At 35.8% G+C, this 21,345-nt stretch overlaps 1 protein-coding gene across 3 annotated transcripts in view; it reads left to right on the top strand.

Moving 5' to 3' along the window:
* The window catches only part of POLR3G (RNA polymerase III subunit G), a 34,191-nt gene that overhangs the window by 378 nt on the left and 12,468 nt on the right, over positions 1–21,345 (top strand). Inside the window, exons 1-5 of one of the 3 annotated variants that reach the window (XM_057739478.1) lie at positions 5,416–5,447; positions 7,755–7,876; positions 10,115–10,244; positions 16,664–16,720; positions 18,834–18,884. In XM_057739478.1, the coding sequence (XP_057595461.1) occupies positions 7,760–7,876; positions 10,115–10,244; positions 16,664–16,720; positions 18,834–18,884 (355 nt within the window). In that variant the 5' untranslated portion in view covers positions 5,416–5,447; positions 7,755–7,759. Of the gene's footprint in view, positions 1–5,415; positions 5,448–5,643; positions 5,653–7,754; positions 7,877–10,114; positions 10,245–16,663; positions 16,721–18,833; positions 18,885–21,345 lie in introns of those variants that run through there. The other 2 variants (XM_057739470.1, XM_057739459.1) reach the window with 2 other exon arrangements.

Genomic DNA, 21,345 nt, shown 5'->3' with positions numbered 1-21,345 from the left:
GGAGTCAGGAGTGGAGATTCACTCAAGCGCCTCCGGATTGAGGGGCGTTGGGAGATAGCTTTACCTCCCCTTCTCCTAATCCCTTCACAATCTTTTAAAGTCGTCGTTTCCAGATTTTACCTAGTCTCCACTTCCTAACTCACTGTTTGCAGTGAGTTAGAAGGGAATTTATGCTCTTACTGATGGTAGGTTTTCAATTCCGGTGGTATGATTGGTTCAAACACGAGTCATTGCTGCAGACTTGCAGCTAAGGACAGATTCTTCGGTGTGTTTTCTTAACTGTTAGCACTTTACCCTCTATCGTGGGGAGAGCTGTTGTTGATAAGGTTTCTCTTTTCTCCTAAAAAATTAAATTCTATATTCGTTCCCCTACCTTCCTTTGTTTTGGATAGTTTGTCCGCTCTTGGAAGAGAGCAAAGAAAGTTGGTAGAAAGGCTCAAACTAAGTAAAGGTGGAGGCAGCCGCACCTTGAGAGGACAGGAGAAGTGGTTAATGACTGGGTGTGGCCCCACCAGCCACAGAAGTCGCCCCCACTATTAACACTAGGTTCCTGTCCCCATCCCGCATCTCCCCGCTGTTGAAACATCCATTTATTCTTCAAAAATTCCCTTGAGAACTTGACTAATCTCCCTGCTCAGCCAGGAAAAATTATAAAGAGACCCATGAGACAGCATTATAAAAGATAATTATGAAAACACTTACTGTGGCAGCTACTAATAAGCCTTCATAGAGAGAGAGAGGTACATTCTTCTCCCCTACAATCCTTAAGTCTTTGATGAGGATGTAGACTTTCTGAATATAAGCCTAACCTAGTTAGAATTTATCTAGACACTCTGTTCAGGGTTATCCTTATGTGCAAGTCCCAAGCTAAAGGATGTATAAAAAACAATTTTTTAAAGTCATGGTCTGGGTTCTCAAGAATTTGAAGGAAGGTAATATTTGTACACAGATGTTTGCAATATAAAGCAAATGAGATGTGTACACCAGAGGAAGTAAAAACTAGGTGTTATGAGAATATGCATGGAAGAGGTTGTTGAGGAGTGACATTTGAGCTGGCCTTGAAAGACCACTGTTTGTTAGGATGTTCTCAGCAGGGACGTACAAGGCTGTCTGTAGTTTTATTTTTCCTCTAGGCAAAGGGAGGTGAATTGGAGTGATATCCTTACCAGGCCATGAGCTCAGCAATAATTCTCCCAAATTTTATTGGACTTTTGCCAGGCTTTGGTTAGTAATGGGGCAGAAAAAGGTGAATGAGTCTTCCAAGAGGTCTTCACACTTACAGATCCTTCTGCTTATATTACACCTTTCCCTATATATCCTTTGCTAATTCTCAGCATGGCTTTCTTCTCTTTGTCAGGTTTGTGCTCAAATATTACAAAATGCAGGACTTCTTCAACCACTCTTTCCATAACAGAACCTGTGTTTCCTGCTTTTTTCATAGTGCTGATCACTACCTGGCACTCTATAAAGTACATTTTTTTCCATTTCCCATAGTAGACTATGAGCGCTATGAAAGCAGGGATTTTATTTTGTTCACTATTGTATTCACATTATGTAGAAGATGGTCTGACACAGAGGGTGCTTAACAAATACTTGAAGAATGGATAATTGAAGAACTTACTGGAGAGACAGAAAGGAACTAACAATTACAACATGATTTTTAAAAGGGCAATAAAAGCAGTGTATACTTGGGAAACAGAAGAGATAGGTCTACCTCCAGTTAAGGTGGTGGAAATAGTCAGAAGATAAGTGCTATCTGCATAGTATCTTAAATGATGCTGGGGTTTGCTCACATGGATGTGGCCTTCCAGGCAGAAGGAACTTCACATGCAATAGCTGGTATAGCAGAGTTGGGAATGGTTAGGCAGGGCGGAGGTGCAGGGTGCAGGAGGTGGAAAGTTAGACTCCAAAGCTCTGTTATTTAAGAAGGAGAGTGATACATGTTCTAGAGAGATGACTGGAGAATGGATTGAAAGGGGGAATTTGGCCATGAGAAGTTTATTTGTTCTGTATTAGAGGTCCAGGCAAGAGATGGTGAAGGCCTGAACTAAAGCAGAAGTGAAGAAAGGCAAACAGAGGAAGGGGCACAGAGCTGATAGTCTTCTACTATTAGATGAGAGGATGGAGGGAGGCAGAGACAAAGTCAGCATGACTGTTAGTTTCTAAGTAGGGCAATTTAGGTGTCATTTATCCGGAAAGATACTGTGACCTGGCTTTCAGTGCCTCTCCTAGCTTCCTCGCCTGCCTCGCCTGCTTGTATCTGTTTGTATGTTTACTCTCCAGGGTAATATGTGCAAGAGACTGTGCGAGACGTGGAGGACATTGCTGTTGTCACAATTATAACTCCTAAAATGTTAGAGCTAGGAGGAATTTCAGAGATGAGCTCAATCTCTTTCTGTTGTTAATTAGAATAGGCTTTTGCATTTCAGCTCTTGGATATTTGAACTACACTCATCAAACTATCTCAGAACAGTTCTGAATAGGAATTTTCAGGAGGCATCCCATAATGGAAGAGTGGTGCATCTGACTTTACATTTTTAAATCCAATCTGTTTTGCCATTACTTTTTTACTTCATTCTAAAGATTAAAGACATTACTGGAATTTAAAAAGTCTTCAACTAACGTAGAAGTGTGCTGCAGGCAGCATAGCATACACGCAAGGACAATGGAAAGGTGTCATGAAGCTTTAACCCAGTCTTGTCTTTGTTAGAAATTTTTAGGCACTCAGCTGACCTCTTAGCACCTTGCTTTCCTCTTCTGTATAATGGGAAGTTCATCTGGAGCAGCGGTTCTTCATGTAGGTTACACGTTGGAATCTCCTGGAATGCTGTAAAAAGTCCTGCTGCCTAAATCCTGCCTCCAAAGATTCCGATTTTATTGTTCTGGGGTGATGCTTGAGTTTGTGTGTGTGTGTGTGTGTGTGTGTGTGTGTGTGTTAACTCTCCTGATGATTCCAGTGTACAGCCAGGTCCCAAACTTGTTCTATAAGTTAAAAAAAAAAAACAAAAATCCTTGACAGTAGGCTGACTGAATTGTATTTCTGTGGGGAAATTTGCTCATCAAATCACAGTAAGTAAATAAATAAGGAAAGCTTCACATTGATTACAGAGCTGTTGTTGTATAGAGAGTACTCTGCTAAACAGTGGGGAATATAAAATCTCTGCTGTTAATACGGTTGAAGAAACAAGCAAAAAAACAGAAGTGAAACTCCTCTCTGGAAAAGGTCTATTTCCTAAAAGGGGCATTGTCCATATTTCTTCCAGAATTGAAGAATGCAGCAATATATATCACCTCGATTTTTAAAAATCCATTTATTTTAACAAGAGGATCTCTTTCCAAGAGCAAGGTGGGATGAAATGACAGTTGTGGATATTGAGGGACTTAAACTGGATCTTAAGGTGAAAAGAGATGCAGCCAGGCAAGGAGGAAGAGGTTTCCAGTGGAGAGAATGCTAATCAAGACATGACTGTATAGACAAGTGAGTCAGGAGGGTCAGTGCAGGGCTCTCGTTACTTGAAATAGAGAGTTTGGATTTAATTCTATAGCCAAGAGGTATGATGAAAAGAGAAGCATAATCAGAATTATGCTTTAGGATGAATAATGTGGGAGATTGAATTAAACAGGAAGAACAAGGGATACCGCAAAATTTGTAGCTAATCAAAAGTGAAGTGGAGAAGGGCTGAGTTGGATTATGGTAGGGAAAATGGAAAGGAAGGGACATTTTGAAGGAGCAATTAGATTGATTTCGTTGGAGGGGTGAAACAGAATAAGGAATCAATACTGACTCACTCCAAATCTTCAAATATTGGTGACTGGGGAAATAACATACCGTGGATAGAAATAGGGACATTTTACATGAAAGGCAAGCTAGTTACTATAGAGGGAAGATGATCTCAGTATTTTAAGTTTAAGGTACTGTCCAAATACTCTTTTGGTAGTAAGAAAATGGGCTGAAACTGAGGGCAAAGGCCAGTGTGGCGGTAATGGTGTGGGAGGTGTTATCAAACCCTTAGAGTGAGAGCTTTTTCCAAAGATAAAAAAAGAGCAGAACCAAAGATGGAACCTTAAGGGGATCCATATTTAGGGGCTTTAAGAAGAGAAGTAAACAGAAAATGGTCATGGTTAGACGAACCTGGGATTGCATTAGAGCCTAGAGAAGAGACAGTTTCATGAGGGTGGAGGCAATAGTGAGTGGTATGCTTTAGAAGTCCAAGAGCATGAACAAGGGAAAAAGGCCCGTAGACTTTGCTGTTGAGGACCATTAGGGAACTTTGCATTTCAGCGTCTGCCTGAGTATAGTTCCCATCACAAGTGAGATAAGAGCCAAACCTTTCGCCGTAGCTGACACAGGGTTCCACAAGATCTTGTCTTAACCAGCCTCTCCTTGCTCCGCACCATCTGCATGAGCTTCTCGCTCCTCAGACGCTCCCAGCTTGTGGCTTCTTCCTCTGCCCCTGTTCTTCTGTCCATAGCCATCTTCACCTCATTCCTTCCTCTTGAAGCTCACAGCCCCTCTACAGCACACTGCTCCCATTTATCCACCACAGAAAAACTTCCCTTGTGTGAAAATTCAGTACCATACCCCTTTGTTATTCTTTACCCCCTTACCATGATTTATTTTTCTTCAGAGTTATACTGATTTCCTAGGGCTGCCATAACATATTACCACAAATTGGGTGGCTTAAAACAACAGAAATTTATTCTCCCACAGTTTTAGAGGCCAGAAGTCTGAAATCAAGGTATTAGCCGAGTGTGTTCCTTCTGGGAGCTCTGAGGGAGAATCTTTTCAATGCCTCTCTTCCAGCTTCTGGTGCTTCCTGGCACTCCTTGGTGTTCCTGGGTTGCTGCTGCAGCACTCCAGTCTGCCTCCACCTTCACATGGTGTCTCCCCTGTGTATTTGTCTTTCTCTCCAGATTTCCCCCTTGTCGGAACACCAGTCATTAGGAGAGGGCTCACCCTTATCTCAGATGACCTCATCATAATTCAGTTACATCTTCAAAGACTTTATTTCCAAATAAAAAAAGTCACATTCACAGGTACTAGGGGTGGGGGGCATAATTCAACAGATTGCGGGGAGTGGGGGGCATAATTCAACAGATTGCGGGGAGTGGGGGGCATAATTCAGCCCACTACAGGGGCACATCATGTTATGTTACATCCTTGTGCTTGTTTGTGTTCTTTCATCCACTGAAACATAAGCCCTGAAGGCAGGCACTTGTTTTGTTCAGTGCTCTCTGAGTCCTACCACAGTGCGTGGAATGCTCAATATTAGTTGGATGAAATTGCCCTGCATGGAGTAGAGGACAGGATGATTTGGATAATGAGAAGATGGGGAAAGCTGATTTAAAAACCTCTTCATTCAAGAAGTTTAGCAGGATGAAAAAGGACCATGGTAATGCTTGAATCAACTTAAAGGATTTCAAACAGTGAAGCTGAGGCCACACTGGTGAGCCACTTTTGCCATGAGACTGTTACCAGGGTCCAGGGATTACTTCTCAGCTCTACAAGAGAAGAAAGTGAATTTAGCAGCTCCTCCTGGTATAGGAGAACTGACTCATGATAACCAAATTAAAAAGAAATGGATTTGTAGGCCAGAATGCCATGTAATTATGAAGAGTGTCTCAAGAGTTAGGATTGATTTTTCTGCCAAGGTCAGTGCATTCACTAATGATAGTCAGTTTATACACCCAAAGGTTTCTTGATAAATATGAAAGTTGAGTCAGCAGTGTTTGATATTTCTCAAGGGATATTCCATCAAGCAATGGCAGCTGATATATACTCTCTTTTTAGGGTGGGTTTTCCTTTGAGTGAAGGTGTGAGTTCTAATGCTTAGCATTTTTCATACTTGGGAGACCTGCTTTCTATAGGCTCAGTGTATGTTTTAATGACTCAGCAACTGAAACAAGGCCATTTGGATATTTTCCCTCTCTTAGTGTGGACAAGTGAAATGATCTTGGTTTTTAAAATAAGTATCTTTTCTGTATGAATTTGTTTCATAGCAACTAAATAGTAGGTGAGGGAAATTGATTATTGGTGGGATTCTAGTTAATAAAGAAAGAATGATAAAATTTGTATATCACCACATTACCGTCCATAATGGAATTGTGAGTCTAAGCTATGATCATCAATGGCTGCAATTTTAAAATCATTAAGTGAAAACTGATAGAAACTTTATACTGGACGAAACAAACTGACAGCACCTGAACCCAGTGTCCAGAGAGCATCACCAAGAGAGACTTCATGTGCATCCTGTGATGCAGCAGGAAAAACATCTCTTTTAAGCATTCTTGTAAAAAATCAAACCCAAATTTGAGTAAGCCTCTAGTCCATCTGTTTATAGAAACTATAGGGAGTAGAGGAGTGTGTTAAACCACATCTTGTGTATGCAATTACTCAAATCCAGAATATGGGAAATTGTACAGCCTTCCTACTCTCAGAGTGTGGACTGCAAACCAGTAGCATTGATATCTTCAGAGAGCTTGTTAGAAAAGCAGATTCTCAGGCCTCACCCTTGGCCAACTGGTTCAGATTCTGCCTGTTAACAAGACTCCTAGGTAATTTGCACGTGCCTTAAAGTTGGAGAAGCATTGTAAAGGACAATGACCTCGTTTTTTCAACACATAAATGGTTAGGAAAAAAAGGGAGGGAAATGTTGCAGGGCATATTATTGCTTTCTTGGGCTTACTGATACTCATTATCATCATTGGAGGAAAGCTTTAAAGAATGCACATTATAATCTTCACTATAGTCCAATGCAAATTTGTAGCGAAAGAGCCCTAGTGTAGGAATCCTGTTTTCACATTACAGTTGACTCTGAACAATACAAGTTTGAATTATGTGGGTCTACTTATATGTGGATTTTTTTTTTCAGCAAATACTAACACTACACAATCTGAGGTTGTTTGAATTTTAGAATGGAGAACCACGGATTTAGAGGGCTGACTGTAAAATTATACACGGATTTTTGGCTGCATGGTGGTCGGTGCCCCAACCCCACGTTGTTCAAGCATCAACTGTATAGTGTAATCATATTTCACATGATTCAGAAATTCAGTACAGGACTTAAAAATGACATTGTTATTATCCCTAAAGTTAAAGAGTACAGGTTTACCTTACCTTTAACATAACTATTTCAGATGTTTTTCTCTGAACTTTAAAAATTTTTTTTGCTTGGGCAGACCCCTTCAAAGTCTTATTGAGCCCATTCCCATTTCTTAAAAGGAGGACATTGGACTAGATCTCAAGGATTCTTTCTAACACTCAAATTTTAGGATAAGTAAATCATTTAAAAACTTAAAGTATGTATGACTGCTGATATTCTTCAAGTTGATTAAAAAAGCAAGATGTCCCCTCTTCATCAGCACACCTTTTCCTTGTCCACATTTTTTAACGTACATCTGAGATCTTGTTGCCAAAGCACAAAGGGGTGGAGAGAATTGCATCAGCTGGCTGGTTGGGGCATCATTGCAAAGGAGCCCCAGGGTCAGCCCTCCACCTAGGATCTGGGTGAGGTAGTTGAGCCTGTCATCACTTTACTTGCCAAACGTGACTAGATGTGAGGGGTTCAGGAATCAGTTTATCACATATTTATTTCTTTACAAGTTTTGCTTTCCAGAAGTGTTTTAAATAGGCCATGCTACTTAAGGAGTGGAGTATATTTTGCTTTAAAATATTGGTTTCATTTTTCATGTGATCCAATGAATCTTAATCATTAATAGTGTCTTAATTTGCCCACTTTTTCTGGTATAACTAGCTCCAATGGCTGGGAATAAAGGAAGAGGACGTGCTGCTTATACGTTTAATATTGAGGCAGTTGGATTTAGCAGAGGTGATAAGTTACCCGATGTAGTATTGAAACCACCCCCACTATTTCCTGTAAGTACATTAACAGCAAATTATCACAGAGTGTTTTTTCATGTTTTGGAGAAGATTTTAATTCTGTATAAGACTTGAGTATATGGTATCATTATGATGTCCTAAACTATAAGGAAGTGAAAGAGAGTATGTCGCTTATCTTTAATTTACATATTTCCACTGTTCTTTTCTGAAACTTTTCTAATTTTCAAACTGCTTCCTTAAAATACAGAAAACTATATACACCTTTCCCTGAATATATTCAGTATTTTGTAAATCAAGAATTTTTTTTCAATTCTTCCATCTTATAATGCTGTTATTGATATATTCAAATATTAAAATAATATTTTTAAAAGTAGAGTTAGTGTTTACAGTGGTCCTCACTTCCCATTCTGCCAGACCTTCACTTAATGATTTTCTCCTCATCGTGTGTCTATAGAATTTAATTTTGCTCCCTAGTACACCACTTGACCTTTTTTCCCACTGAACTTTTTTTTTTGCTTATTTCATTATTTTATTAAAGTCAATTTTAATTTTGTTACTTTTTCTCAAAATATAAGCATTTGTACTACATTTAGTGTTGCTTTTAAATTTAATGAGTATACTACAAACTTAATTGGTGTGATTTTTAATCTAATGCTTTAACTTTATATTTAGTTTAAAATGTAAGCTTACATTTCCAGATGCACAGGTGCTGTGGTATAAATTATGAAAAAATCATAAATAACCAGATATTCCCTCCAGGAATCTTTTCCCTCTTTCAAAAGGAAACATCCTTTGTTGAAAGATGTATGTAAGTAGAGGACCCTGGACAAATCTATTGGGGATGTAGATGTCTCACATGGGGAGTGTCTACTTTTTGCTCTTAGTATTTTGCCTTTCTGATATTCAGTATAGCCTAAAAACAAAGGTAAGTATCTCAGGTATAGACATAATGTCACTTTACATCGATTTCTTTTAAAACAAGCTCTTCTTCATGTGTGAGATTACTTCCAAAGCTTTGGAGTATTCGTACATACTGTTGTTTTCTGCATGGAATAAAATTGAAATTCCTTATTACTGGCAGAAAGGCTGTGTCTCATCTGGCCTTTCTGATGTTGTCTTTCTGACCCTTTTCCTACCACTGTCCTCATTCCTTACCCATGCTGGTCTCCTTGTTCCCATAGGCATTTTCCTCTGATGGTTTCTGGCGGGAGCCATTGATTCCCCCATTGTTTTTCATGGGTGGCTTCATAATTTTATCCAGATCTCTGCTTAGAGATAACTTCCCCGAGAGATCATGCGTGCTTACTGTCTCTAGGCCAGCCACTTCCAATCTCCATGTACTCTGTCAGTCACTCTTTCCTCTTCCTGGCCTCACCCCTTCTGTTTCACTTATCACTATCTGAAATTATGTATTACCTTATTTGTTTACCTATTTTTCTCCCCTAGAATGTAAATTCCATACAGGTAGGAAGTTTGACTAATTCATTGTGGTATCTCCTTTTGTCTAACCACCTGTGGCTTACAGTAGTCACTCAATAAATAGTTGTAGAATGAATGAATTCAGTGAAATTTTTTAAATGTACCCTATGCTTAGCCTGTGAAACCAGAAATATCTTTATGTACCCTGAGGACCCACATTTTAATAAATATATATATATTATAAATATATATACATACATGTATACGTGTGTGTGCGTGTAAAGATATAGATTCAAATTTCTGCTTTGCCACTTTTGTGTTATATGGGCATACAGATTGTTCATGTCTCAGTCTCCTCACTGCAAAAGGGGAAATACTGATACTTTAGATGAGTTCATGGCTTTTGAGTATTGAGTACATCCAGGTTGTAGTAACCACTTGTTAAATGGTAGCTGCTACTACTTTTTATTTTAAATGCTGTTCCTCCCACTAGTACCACCACCACTGACTGAAATTAATAGGAGACTAAAGTAGCAGATTTTATTTGCGTGCCTTGATTTTTAAAATATAGAATCACAGTCAACAGACTATATAACAGAATGATTATTGGTGTGATCAGTAGAAAAATTAGGGCAGGTAGGAAAATTAAGTATGCTTTCTGCTTCTAAAGTAAGAGCATAATAGGAGATTGGTGAAAAGGTTTACTAGATTATAAAAGCTCAAAATCTTCTAAGTTGATAGTAAAACTTAATACCTGTAAAATGTAGTTTTTCAATAAAACTGACCTTTTTCAGAACATAGACAAAAGGGACATTAAAATATTTATTTTTAAAAATTGCCTCATAATTTAAACAGGATACAGATTATAAACCAGTGCCTCTGAAAACAGGAGAGAGTGAAGATTATGTGCTGGCCTTGAAACAGGAGTTGAGGGAAACTGTGAAAAGAATGCCTTATTTTGTAGAAACACCTGAAGAAAAACAAGGTGCGTATTGGACTCTTTATGTGGTTCGCTGTCTACAGATGAAATAGCGTTTCAGCATAAGATATGTGATCTTTAATGCTGATTGATTTGATTCAGTCAGAAATTATCAGCTACCTTGAAGAAGCACATTTATCTTGATTTAACAGAAAATATATTTTAAAGTTTTTTGATATATTATTTTTAAATTACCTTTCAAAATAGAAGTTTTATATGTTCAGTGAAATTTATGAAAAATAAATATTAAGAAAGTAAAAATCACCTGTATTCCTTATGTCTAGAGAACTACTATTAATATTTTATTATATATTCCAGATTTTTATTCTGTGTGTGTATTCCTTTTACAAAATTGGATTCATTTTACTTTGTATCTTCCTTTTTCACTCAATAGCATATTGTTAGCAATTGGCACATATTCTTTTTTTTTAATTAATTTTTATTGAAGTATAGTTGATTTACAATGTTGTGTTAGTTTCAGGTGTACAGGAAAGTGATACATAATATATATATCCACTCTTTTTTAGATTCTGTTCCCATATAGGTCATTACAGAGTATTGAGTAAAGTTCCCTGTGCTATACAGTAGGTTCTTATTATATATTTTATTCACATATTCTTAATATTCTTAGAAAATATGATTTTTGATGACTATGTGGTATTCCATTGTGTGGATATAACATTATTAATTGTAACTAGTTCTGTGCTGTAAGATTTAAGATTGTTTCTAGTTTTTTTGCTTATATGTATAATGCTGTGATTACTATCCATATACATAAATCTTTAAGCAGGTCTCTGATTATTTAATATTTTGGGTAAAATTTTTGAAAGCCTTGACTGTATTTTGGCTTACCATTTATATATCAGATATAAAATATGTATTCATTGGCTATGCCAAGGACAGAGAGGAGAAATTACAGTCGGAGAAGGCTTAACAGTCTTAGACTGGAAGTGAGAAGTGGTTTTAGAGGAAGGGAACCCATTCCTGAGTAGTTATTTAGCACAGTAGAACTATATTGATTTTCAGTTTCTGCCCCTGAATGTTGAAATTAGAGAGATCGATATCATCCTTGAGTTCTCAAAACAACATAATTAAAACATGAGAAACTCATGTGGTATCATTTCATTCCATTAGTATTAAAAATGCATACCCTTTTCCCTCTTTCTAAAAGATTTAGAATTGGATAAGAATCAAAAAGGAAGTCTCATATAGTAATATTACATGTGCTTATAATTGTAAGAAGCATTTTAGACAAGTTTACTTAATTTTTCAAAACAGCTGCTTGAAGTTATATAATAAATGGTTTGATATTTTTACCTCAAAAATACTGAATTTTTTTGCTTTCATGATTGTGTTGTATGCTTTTATCTGAGTTTTAAAATGAAATTAAAGCTCATTTTAAAGATTTAAATAAGTAAGATTAAATGAACTAATAAATATTCATTCTTATTGAAAAAAATAATAATGCAGGGTATACTTTAGGCTTTTTAAAATTAGTCGCTTCTCTAGATTATGGAACGTACCTAACTAAATGTGATTGTTATTAAAGTACATGTCTAATTCAAAAAAATTTCATACCATGAAGACATTTATTTGAGTCTTTTAGACTGGGAACTTAATTTTGTTCCGAGTTTCTGGGAGTAGCTGGCTTATACGTGGATCAACAGGCTCTCTACCTTTGATAACTGCATAATAATGTATTTAAAGATATAAGGAATCTTTTGTTACTGTTTCAGAAGAAAAGTGTTGCATAGAATTTTCCAAATTGATACAAGTATATTCTCTTTGAATATATTCATGTTTACCTCTCTTTCCTGATGTGTTATTTAAAAAACTGTGGTTGAAAATAAAGGCTTTAAGAAAAATAATATATACATATATATGTGTGAGTACAGGTTAATATAATATATACTATACATATACATTATATACATATAAAAACATACATACATGCACATATATAGTGTGTGTGTATACACCATGAATTGGCCAGTCTGAATAGAAATACACAGCTGTCATAGGGAGCCATATTCTAGATAGTGTTCCATCACTGTATCTTCACCAGCCTTCTCTCATCACTTACTTACCTACGTGCTTTAGGAAAGAGAGACTTACGGACAAATGTAAAGCACTGAATCTCTAGAGACTTGGACTAATAGGGTAGGAGAGCATTTCCTGATAATCAAATGGCTGGTGGCTCAGGGCATTGAGAATTGTCACAGAGAACTGAGGGCACAGAATAAACATATTTCATGTTGTGATGTATTCAAGGTTTGTTTATAGTGTTCTGAGGTAGAATTATAGAAATGATTGGTATTTTCTCTACAATGAAATTTATTATTTTTATCATAGAGATGAATCAGTGAATATTATTATTTTAATGAATTTTAGCTGCAAAGGTACATAGAGAACATGTGGTCCAGTTGTTCCCAGCTCAGGTTCCTGAGTCCTCTGAGCTAGAAACAGGAGTGACAGTGGTGATGGTTCTGTAAGCCATTTTCAGAACTTCAAAAGCTTAATGGAAATCATACATTTACCTGCATTATGATGACAAGGTCTGTCATTGAATAAATGGAATTTGGTTTATTAAACTCTCAATATATTGTCAGGGTCCATGAGACCTCATTTTAATTTTTTAATTTCTTTTTGAGCAGTTCTTACTATTTTGTAGTGATTATATGTAATGATTGATATTCATTACTTATTTTTTCATAGAGGTATTCCAAAGAACAAAGAGAATTTGCTTTAAAGAAAAAAACTCACGTAATCTTAGTATTACCATATTGGCCCATTGGACCCTTTCATAAATCTAAAATACATTTTGGAATGTTAGTGATCTTGTTTTTCTTTCATCTTGAAACCTTCTTCTATTTCATCATCATAGATATTATTTCATCATTTTTCATCAGTTATTCTCTATTATGCTAAAAAAGACTAAAATATGAAAAATGGAAGAATGATGAAATTGCATAGAATGATCATGCAGTATTGGAATAAATCATCACTATTATGTCATCCTTTAATTTTCGTACTGTGTTGGCCACAATATTACATTAATTTTTAAGAAGATATAAAAGAATTCTGGAGACACTCTTGTCAGTGTAGTTGTTTTTGTTTTAGCTTTCATAGAATGCAATTTTTTTTTTTTCTTAGAACACAATTTAAAGTTCAGAATTTTTCATTTTCTACTGGTAATGACAAGAGAAGAAAATTGGCAGAGGAAGATGTTTCACAGTTACTAGGCAAATCAAAATAGGAATGCAAAGAGATAGATAGCAGCTCCCTGAATGCTAATGGTGTTGGTAGAATTGATTGTTTAAGCAAAGTCTCACACTGAGTCTTCAGATGACAATATCCTAGATGAATTTTCTCAAACTCATGAATCAATGAGTAAACAGTAGATCTCTAAGAATGAAAAGGAAATATGGTATTTTCATACAGTTAATCTTTGAGAAGGACCTCATCACATAATATTTTGTGATAGGAACCTGGAAAATTCTGTTTGCTAAAATGACGTGACCATTTTTTTTAATAGTATTTATGTACCAAATTTTATTTGACATAGTTTGTAACTAGACAACTGCTGAAGGCAAAGGCAAAAACAAGGATGATTGAAAGGAAATAGATTATGTAGAAATGAAACAATTTATTGGATTATAAATTGAATAAGGAATATATTTTACAATTATAGATCAAAGATGATGGCTGGACCATCCTCTCTTCAACAAAAGCGTGAGCCATAAAAATTTTTTTAAAGTGTTACATTTTGATGGTGCAAATAAAGAAGAATTGGAAGTAATGATAAGCTAGAACCTATTAATAGAAATGTATTTGTAATCTAGAATCACTTGGGTGGTACAGGTGTGAGAAAAACCAGAAATGATGTTAGAATTTATTAAAGATGTATTTGAAATCTGGAATCAGGATATATGAAATGCTTATATTTAAGGTTTGTACATGACAAATTCACGATACACAGTTGATGCACAGTTAGCTGCATTCAAAGGATGTTGCCCATTTTGGGTAAATATACCTTCAAAACCAGGAAAATAGTGGAATATAAATTTGAGTTTACTATACTTAATTTCTTTTTGAAATTCCTAATAATTAAATTTTCTTTCTTTTTAAATAACAGCTTTATTGAGATAAAATTCACATATCTAAAATTTACTTTTTAAAGTGTACAGTTCAGTGCCTTTGAGTGTACTCATAGAATTGTGCCACCAACAGTGCTATCTAATTTTTAGAACTTGTTCATCATCCTGATAAGAAACCCCCATACCCATTAGTATCACTTCCCATTGTCCCCTCCCCCACTGCAGCCCATGGCAACCAGGAATCTTCTTTGTCTCTAGCGATTTGTCTGTTCTAGAGGTTTCATACAAATGGACTCATAATATGTGTTCTTTTGTGACTGATTACTTTCACTTAGTGTAAGGTTTTCAGGGTTCATACATAGTAAAACATGTATCAATGTTTCATTCCTTTTTATGGTTGAATTCCATTATATGTATATACCACATTTTGTTCATTCATCAGTTAATGGACATTTGGGTCCGTTCCACATTGGGGCTATCAAGGATAATGCTACTATGAACATTTGTATACATATTTTTGTGTGGACATTTGTCCTATTTGTTGTGTACATAGCTAGGGTCATATGGTAACTCTTCATTTTATATTTTGAAGAATTGCCAAACTGTTTTCCCAAGTGGTTGCACCATTTTACTTTACCAACAATGTATGAGGGTTCCAGTTTCTCCACATCCTTGGCAACACTTATTATTGTCTTTTTGGTTCTAGCCATCTGACTGGGTATAAAGTGGTAGCTCACTGTAGTTTTGATTTGAATGACTAATGATGTTGAGCATCTTATGTGCTCTTTGCCCATGCATGTCTTCTTTGGAGAAATGTCTATTTATATCCTTTGGTTTTTTTTAAGTTGAATTCCAGTAGTTGGTTTTCAACATCTCTTATTCTTCTGTAAAATATTTGAAAGTAACTTAAAAATATAAATTATTTGAAAGGATTATTAATAAATGGTAATAATTTTTTCTTGGTAAATTGAGGGTTAAATTTTTTCAAACTATAGAATCTGGAGAAAATTTTAAAATGCAGATGCTGGGAATCTCTCATTTGCCTTCTCTTTGCAGATGAAGAACTTGAGAGCAAGATTGAAGTCAAACAGTTAAAATCTCTAGAAAAGCCTTATCTCTTAGTTTCTGATCTGCTTTTTATTATCAGTTATCTTTGTCTAACACCATGGTCTTAGTGGTATTTGGAAGCATTTTTTAATTGAAGTGTAGTTGATGTACAATATTATATGTTACAGGTGTATAATATAGTGACTCACAGGTTATACTTCATTTATAGTTATTATAAAATATTTACTAATTCCCCATGTTGTACAGTCTATCCTTGTAGCTTATTTTGTACCTAATAGTTTGTGTTTCTTAACCTCCTACCCCTGTACTGCCGCTCCCCGCTTCCCTTTCCCCACTGGTAACCACTAGTTTGTGCTCTGTATCTGTGAGTCTGTGGAAGCATTTTTTTTAACATGGAAGAAAAATGAGTATATACTTGGGTCTTGATTTTTATATTTTCATCTTTTATATTACCTTCTGCTTTTCAGGACTATACTCCTAAACCAGTTTTTATGAGGAACCATGGTTTCAAGCTGTTGTGTAATGGTGTTACTGGCTAACTTGTGCTGATGGGAAAGGGTTTGGGCCCTCATCAAGGGAATTTCTTGTGGCAAAGTGGGTGAAGCAGAACAAGAGCCACAGTTATGGCTCTCTCGTTTTTGGTGAGCTCAGAAGGTCCCTGCAGAGTTCTCAGCAGTGACATGGAAGGCTTGCAGCTTGCTCATTCATACCCCATTAAGTTCAACCTTGCCTACTCCTACCCTTTTCCCCATTCTCTTCCCCAGTGGGTTGTGAAAAGTAGCTCACTGAGAAGCCTATCTGAATGTGTGTATTAAGTATTTGCCTACTTACTGAAGGTAAGGAAAAGCCCTCCATCCTCACTTAGGTACTTAATACCTCCCAGTTACACAAGGTTTAAAGATTGGGAGCTGGAGGCCAGTGTCACAAGAAGAAAATAGAAGATGCCAAGTAGATCTCCTGCCCTTATGTGTAAGTGGCTTCCTGACTTGCCTTTGGGCTTTTGTGAATATTCTTAGAGATGAGTCAGATTGCCTGATTCTAAGAACCATTATTAGGGTTTAGGTTTCCACTCACCCCCAGCCATTCATACCCAGGTGCTTCTTGCCGCTTCCCTAAACATGTAATACTCATTGAACTGTTCAGTATGTGTCCAGGAACACATTTGTAGACAAATGTAAGAAACGCTGTATATGAAATAAAAGATGTTACCTGGTGTTTTCAATTATTTGAAAATTCGTTTTTTTCTGTCTTTATTTCTAGATATTGAAAGATACAGTAAAAGATATATGAAGGTGTACAAAGAAGACTGGATACCAGGTAACTGTAAAACTTAAAATGTTAAAATAATCTTTAAAGGCTATCTCCCTACCCTATTTTTTAAGGACAAATTTTCTATTTTCACCATAGGAAAGAGAGTCTGGCTCTTTTCCTGTAATTAATTAACAACATATATCTGTTGAAAACTAAGATGAAAAGATTTTTATATTGTAACAAAGAAGAGTTGAAGTGTTTTTGTAGAAGTTCTTAGGATACTTTTCTTTTTTTTTTAATAAAATAGGGCTTGCCGAAACCCTTTGGTTTTTCGTTTTCATTTGCCACAATCACAATTTTAATCTGTAATACCAGTAGTACTCACTTTGGTGCACTTGTGATTTTATAGCTTCTGAGGAGAAAACAAGTCTAATATTAAGAATATTTTAAGCCTATGTATAAGAAAACAAGTCTAATATTAAGACTATTTTAAGCTTATGTATCTTGCTTTCTTTCCAGCAGGCATAGACTCTTTTTGGTTGTTAAGATGCCTTTTCAACAGAACCATACCTAAGAGAGTTTTTTTTTCCCCCAACATTCACAAAATTGCCTTGGATAGAGACAAGGTGGAAGGGGCTACAGAGATCTCATCCAGTTCATTCATTTTGTAGAAAATTAATAGTTGCCATAGAAATGAAGAGGCCTGTCCAGGCAACTTGGACCGTACTACTAAAACCTAGGTCTCCTCATTTTAACTCAACTTTCCTTTGACATCTCTGTCCTTGGTGTGTTATAGAAACTGCCTGTATGTGAAGGCATAAGTCGCATTTTACAGCATTGTTGCTTTCCTGAGGTACAGTGCTCTCTCTTTTCAGTGCTGATTGTTGATAAAGTTGTGTCCCTAAATACTTTCTTATAATCACCTCTGGATCGTTTATAAAAACAAATATACTTAAAGCAAAATTTATTAGTTTGGGTAAAATAGCTTGCGATACAAATGTTTTCTACAGAAGACACTGAGGGTTTTTTTTTTTATTAGGCAGCATTTTTAAATCTATTTTCATGTTGCTTCATTTTTCTGATTAACTAAACGAAGTGACAAATTAGAGGAATTGTTTAGCTAATACAGGCAAAATCATTAAATGGAGGGAATTTACTTTTCCATAGATATTTGTATTTTTAATTTTAAAGTTTTCCTATAATTATTAAATTATTTATTTAGTTTCGCATGTATTAGGATTGTGGTCACATATTTTAACTTGTGAGAAAAAAATTTTTATTACATAAGAAATACATATCAACTACAGAAAACTTACAAAATACAGAGTAAAGTAATCAATAAATAACACTTAAGAAAAACAGCTGTAATCCTAACACTTACAAGGAATTACTGTAATCTTGTTCCCAACCTAGAGCTTTCTGTGCACAAATATTATATATAAAAGTATTATATGTTAGGTTTATTTTTTATTTTTATTTTATTTTATTTATTTACTTACTTACTTATTGGCTGCATTGGGTCTTCATTGCTGCACACGAGCCTTTCTCTAGTCGCGGCAAGCAGGGGCTACTCTTTGTTGCGGTGTGCAGGCTTCTCATTGAAGTGGCTTCTCATTGTGGAGCACAGGCTCTAGGCTCAAGAGCTTCAGTAGCTGCGGCACACAGGCTTAGTTGCTCCGTGGTATGTGGGATCTTCTTGGAGCAAGGATTGAACCCATGTCCCTTGCGTTGGCAGGTGGATTCTTAACCACTGTGCCACCAGGGAAATCTGGTTTATTTTTTAAAAGGAATTCTATATGTAATTTGTTTTAGAAGCTTTTTTAATTTAACAATATATCATGAATAACTTTTCATGCCCATAAGTATTTTTCTATATTTTTCTTGTTATGAAAATTTCTGTATTTGAAATTAATTATATAAATATTATATAGCTGTTAAAAGAATGTCATAGAAATTTTATAACACTTTCAAAGCTATTTTAATAATAAGCTTCTTTCCTTCATTGGAGAAAATATATCACTGTTATAATTTGATCCCCAGCTAAATCTGTACAGCCAGATATTAAGAAATTTTATTTCCATTGCATGAGCAACTATCATGTTCTTTAAATAGTTATAGCTAATGCCAGTTATTCCTAGAGGAAACTGCCATGTTTATATCTCTCCTTTTGTACACACAGATTGGAGAAGACTCCCTAGAGAGTTGATGCCAAGAAAAAAATGCAAAAAAGGTACATTAACTTATATGATAATAATCCAGGTAGGAAAAGGTTATTGCTTAACTTCTATTTGCTATGGAACTGTTAATCTAAAGTTACACTCAATGTTCTGAATGCTTTTCCTTAAAATATTTTTGACATTTTGATTATCTTGTTAAAGCCTTTTGCTGTTGATTTTTTGTTTGTTTAATTGTTTTTCCTTTAATTATGGAATTTTGATGCTCTAGGAAAGACTTGAATTATGTAGATATTCTCATTTCCATATTTGAAATGTTTTAAATGATTATACTGGCTATATTTTAAGTTTCTGACTAAAACATTTGGAACTAGTAACATTTGGGAACTGATAGAATAGAACGTTATGGTGTACATAACATACCAAAATGAAACTTTCTGTTGTGTTCTTTCATAATTCTACCGAATAAAAAATTGTTGAGCATCTACTATTGCCAGACACTGTGCTAAAAAGGATAAAACAATGTACAAAGTGAGAATAATGCTTGCCCTTATAGAGCTTACAGTCAGTTAAAGTAAAGACATTAAACATAACACACTGTCTTCACTGGGATGTCAGGGAAGGGTTCTTTGAGGAGATACAATTGAACTCCAGATTGAAGGATGAGTACGAGCTTGCTAAGGTGAGGTTGTGGGAGAGACATTGGAGAAACTGGGTTTTTTAATGTGTTTTTATTGTTGAATTTTAAGAGTTCTTTGTATATTTTGGATGATAGTCTGTAGGAAAAACACTGCTGCTGTGTGTTTCTCCTTTCCTCACATACCACTACCACATTCACAGCACTTCTGACACTGGATGTATAGAGGTTTTCCCCTATACACCAGGCAATTCTCTGCAACACTAGCTGTGTCTCCTACAATGTAATTCAATTCTGACACTAACTGGAGTTAGCACAGACCCCACAGAAAAAGGGCTCAGTCTCACGCTACACCCCACTACAGATGTCAATCACAAGTATAGTATGTCTCCAGGTTACCCACAACTTCTGTCTAAGTTGGCTACAAATTAAAGGTTCCCATGCCCCCCACCCCCAACCTTGGATTTGATTTGCTAGAACAGCTTACAGAACTTAGGGAAACGTTTATTTACTTACATCTACAAGTTTATTATATATTAAAGTTTATGATAAAGGATAAAGACGAATAGTCAGGTGAGAAGATACAAAAGGTAAAGTCTGGAAGGTCACCAGTACAGGAACTTCTGTTTCTGTGGAATTGGGATGTGCCGCCTTCTGGTACATGGATATGTTCACCAACCCAGAAACTCTCGGAACCACATACTTTGGGGATTTTTATGGAGGCCTCATCACATGAGCATGATCACTCATTAACTCAATCTCTAGCCCTTCTCCCCTTTTCCAAAGGATGGGAGATGAGGCTGAAAGTTCCAGGCTTCTAATCATGGCTTGATGTTTCTGATAGCCAGCCTCAGCATGAAGCTGCCCAGCAGCCCACCAAGAGTCACCTCCTTAGAACAAAAGACACTTCTATCGCCCAGTATATTCCAAGGGATTTAGACACTTATTAGAACAATAACAACAAAAAAATATTATCACTTAGGAAGTCATAAGTGTTTTAGGAGTTCTGTGCCAGGAATCAGGAGCTGAGACCAATATATATTTTTTTCTATTATTTCACACAGTCCTTTTTCAAGTATGTCTTTTGCAAACATTTTCTCTCAGTCTGTAGCTTGTCTTCTAATTCCTTGACACTATCTTTTACATGGCAGTTAATTTTAATATAGTTCAGCTTATCAGTTCTTTTTTTCATGGATCATGCCTTTGGTTTTGCATCTCAAAAGTCATCACTAAGCTCAAGGTCATCTAAATTTTCTCCTGTCTTATCTTTTAGGAGTTTTACAGCTTTGTGTTTATTTAAGTCTGTAATCCATTTTGAGTTAATTTTTGTGAAGGATGCACAGTCTGTGTAAATTCATTTTTTTTGCATCTGGAAGTTCAGTTGCCTTTTTCTGTATTTATGTGAGTCTCTTTCTGGGCTCTCTATTCGGTTTCATTGATCTATGTATTTATTCTTTCACCTATACCACACTGTCTTGATTACAGTAGCTTTATAGTGTGTTTTAAAGTCAGTTAGTGCCAGTCCTCTAACTTTGTTATTTTTCTTCAGTATTGTGTTGGCTATTCTGGGTCTTTTGCCCCTCCATATATACAGTAGTCAGTTTGTTGATATCTGCAAAATAATTTAATAGGATTTTGATTGAGATTGCATTGAATTTACAGATGAAGTTGGGAAGAAATGACATCTTGACGATATTAGCTCTTCCTATCCATGAATACGGAATGTCTCTCCATTTATTTAGTTCTCAGATTTCATTAATCAGAGTTTTGTAGTTTTTCTCATATAGAGCATGTACATATTTTGTTAGATGTATACCTAAGTATTTCATTTTGGGGAGTACTAATGTAAATAGTACTATGTTTTTAATTTCAAATTCTAC

This window comes from Hippopotamus amphibius, chromosome 1 (assembly GCF_030028045.1).
Source record: "Hippopotamus amphibius kiboko isolate mHipAmp2 chromosome 1, mHipAmp2.hap2, whole genome shotgun sequence".
In the NCBI taxonomy this organism is placed as follows: Eukaryota; Metazoa; Chordata; class Mammalia; order Artiodactyla; family Hippopotamidae; genus Hippopotamus; species Hippopotamus amphibius.
The sequence above is the reverse complement of the archived record's forward strand: the minus strand, read 5'-3'. Positions and strand labels throughout refer to the sequence as shown.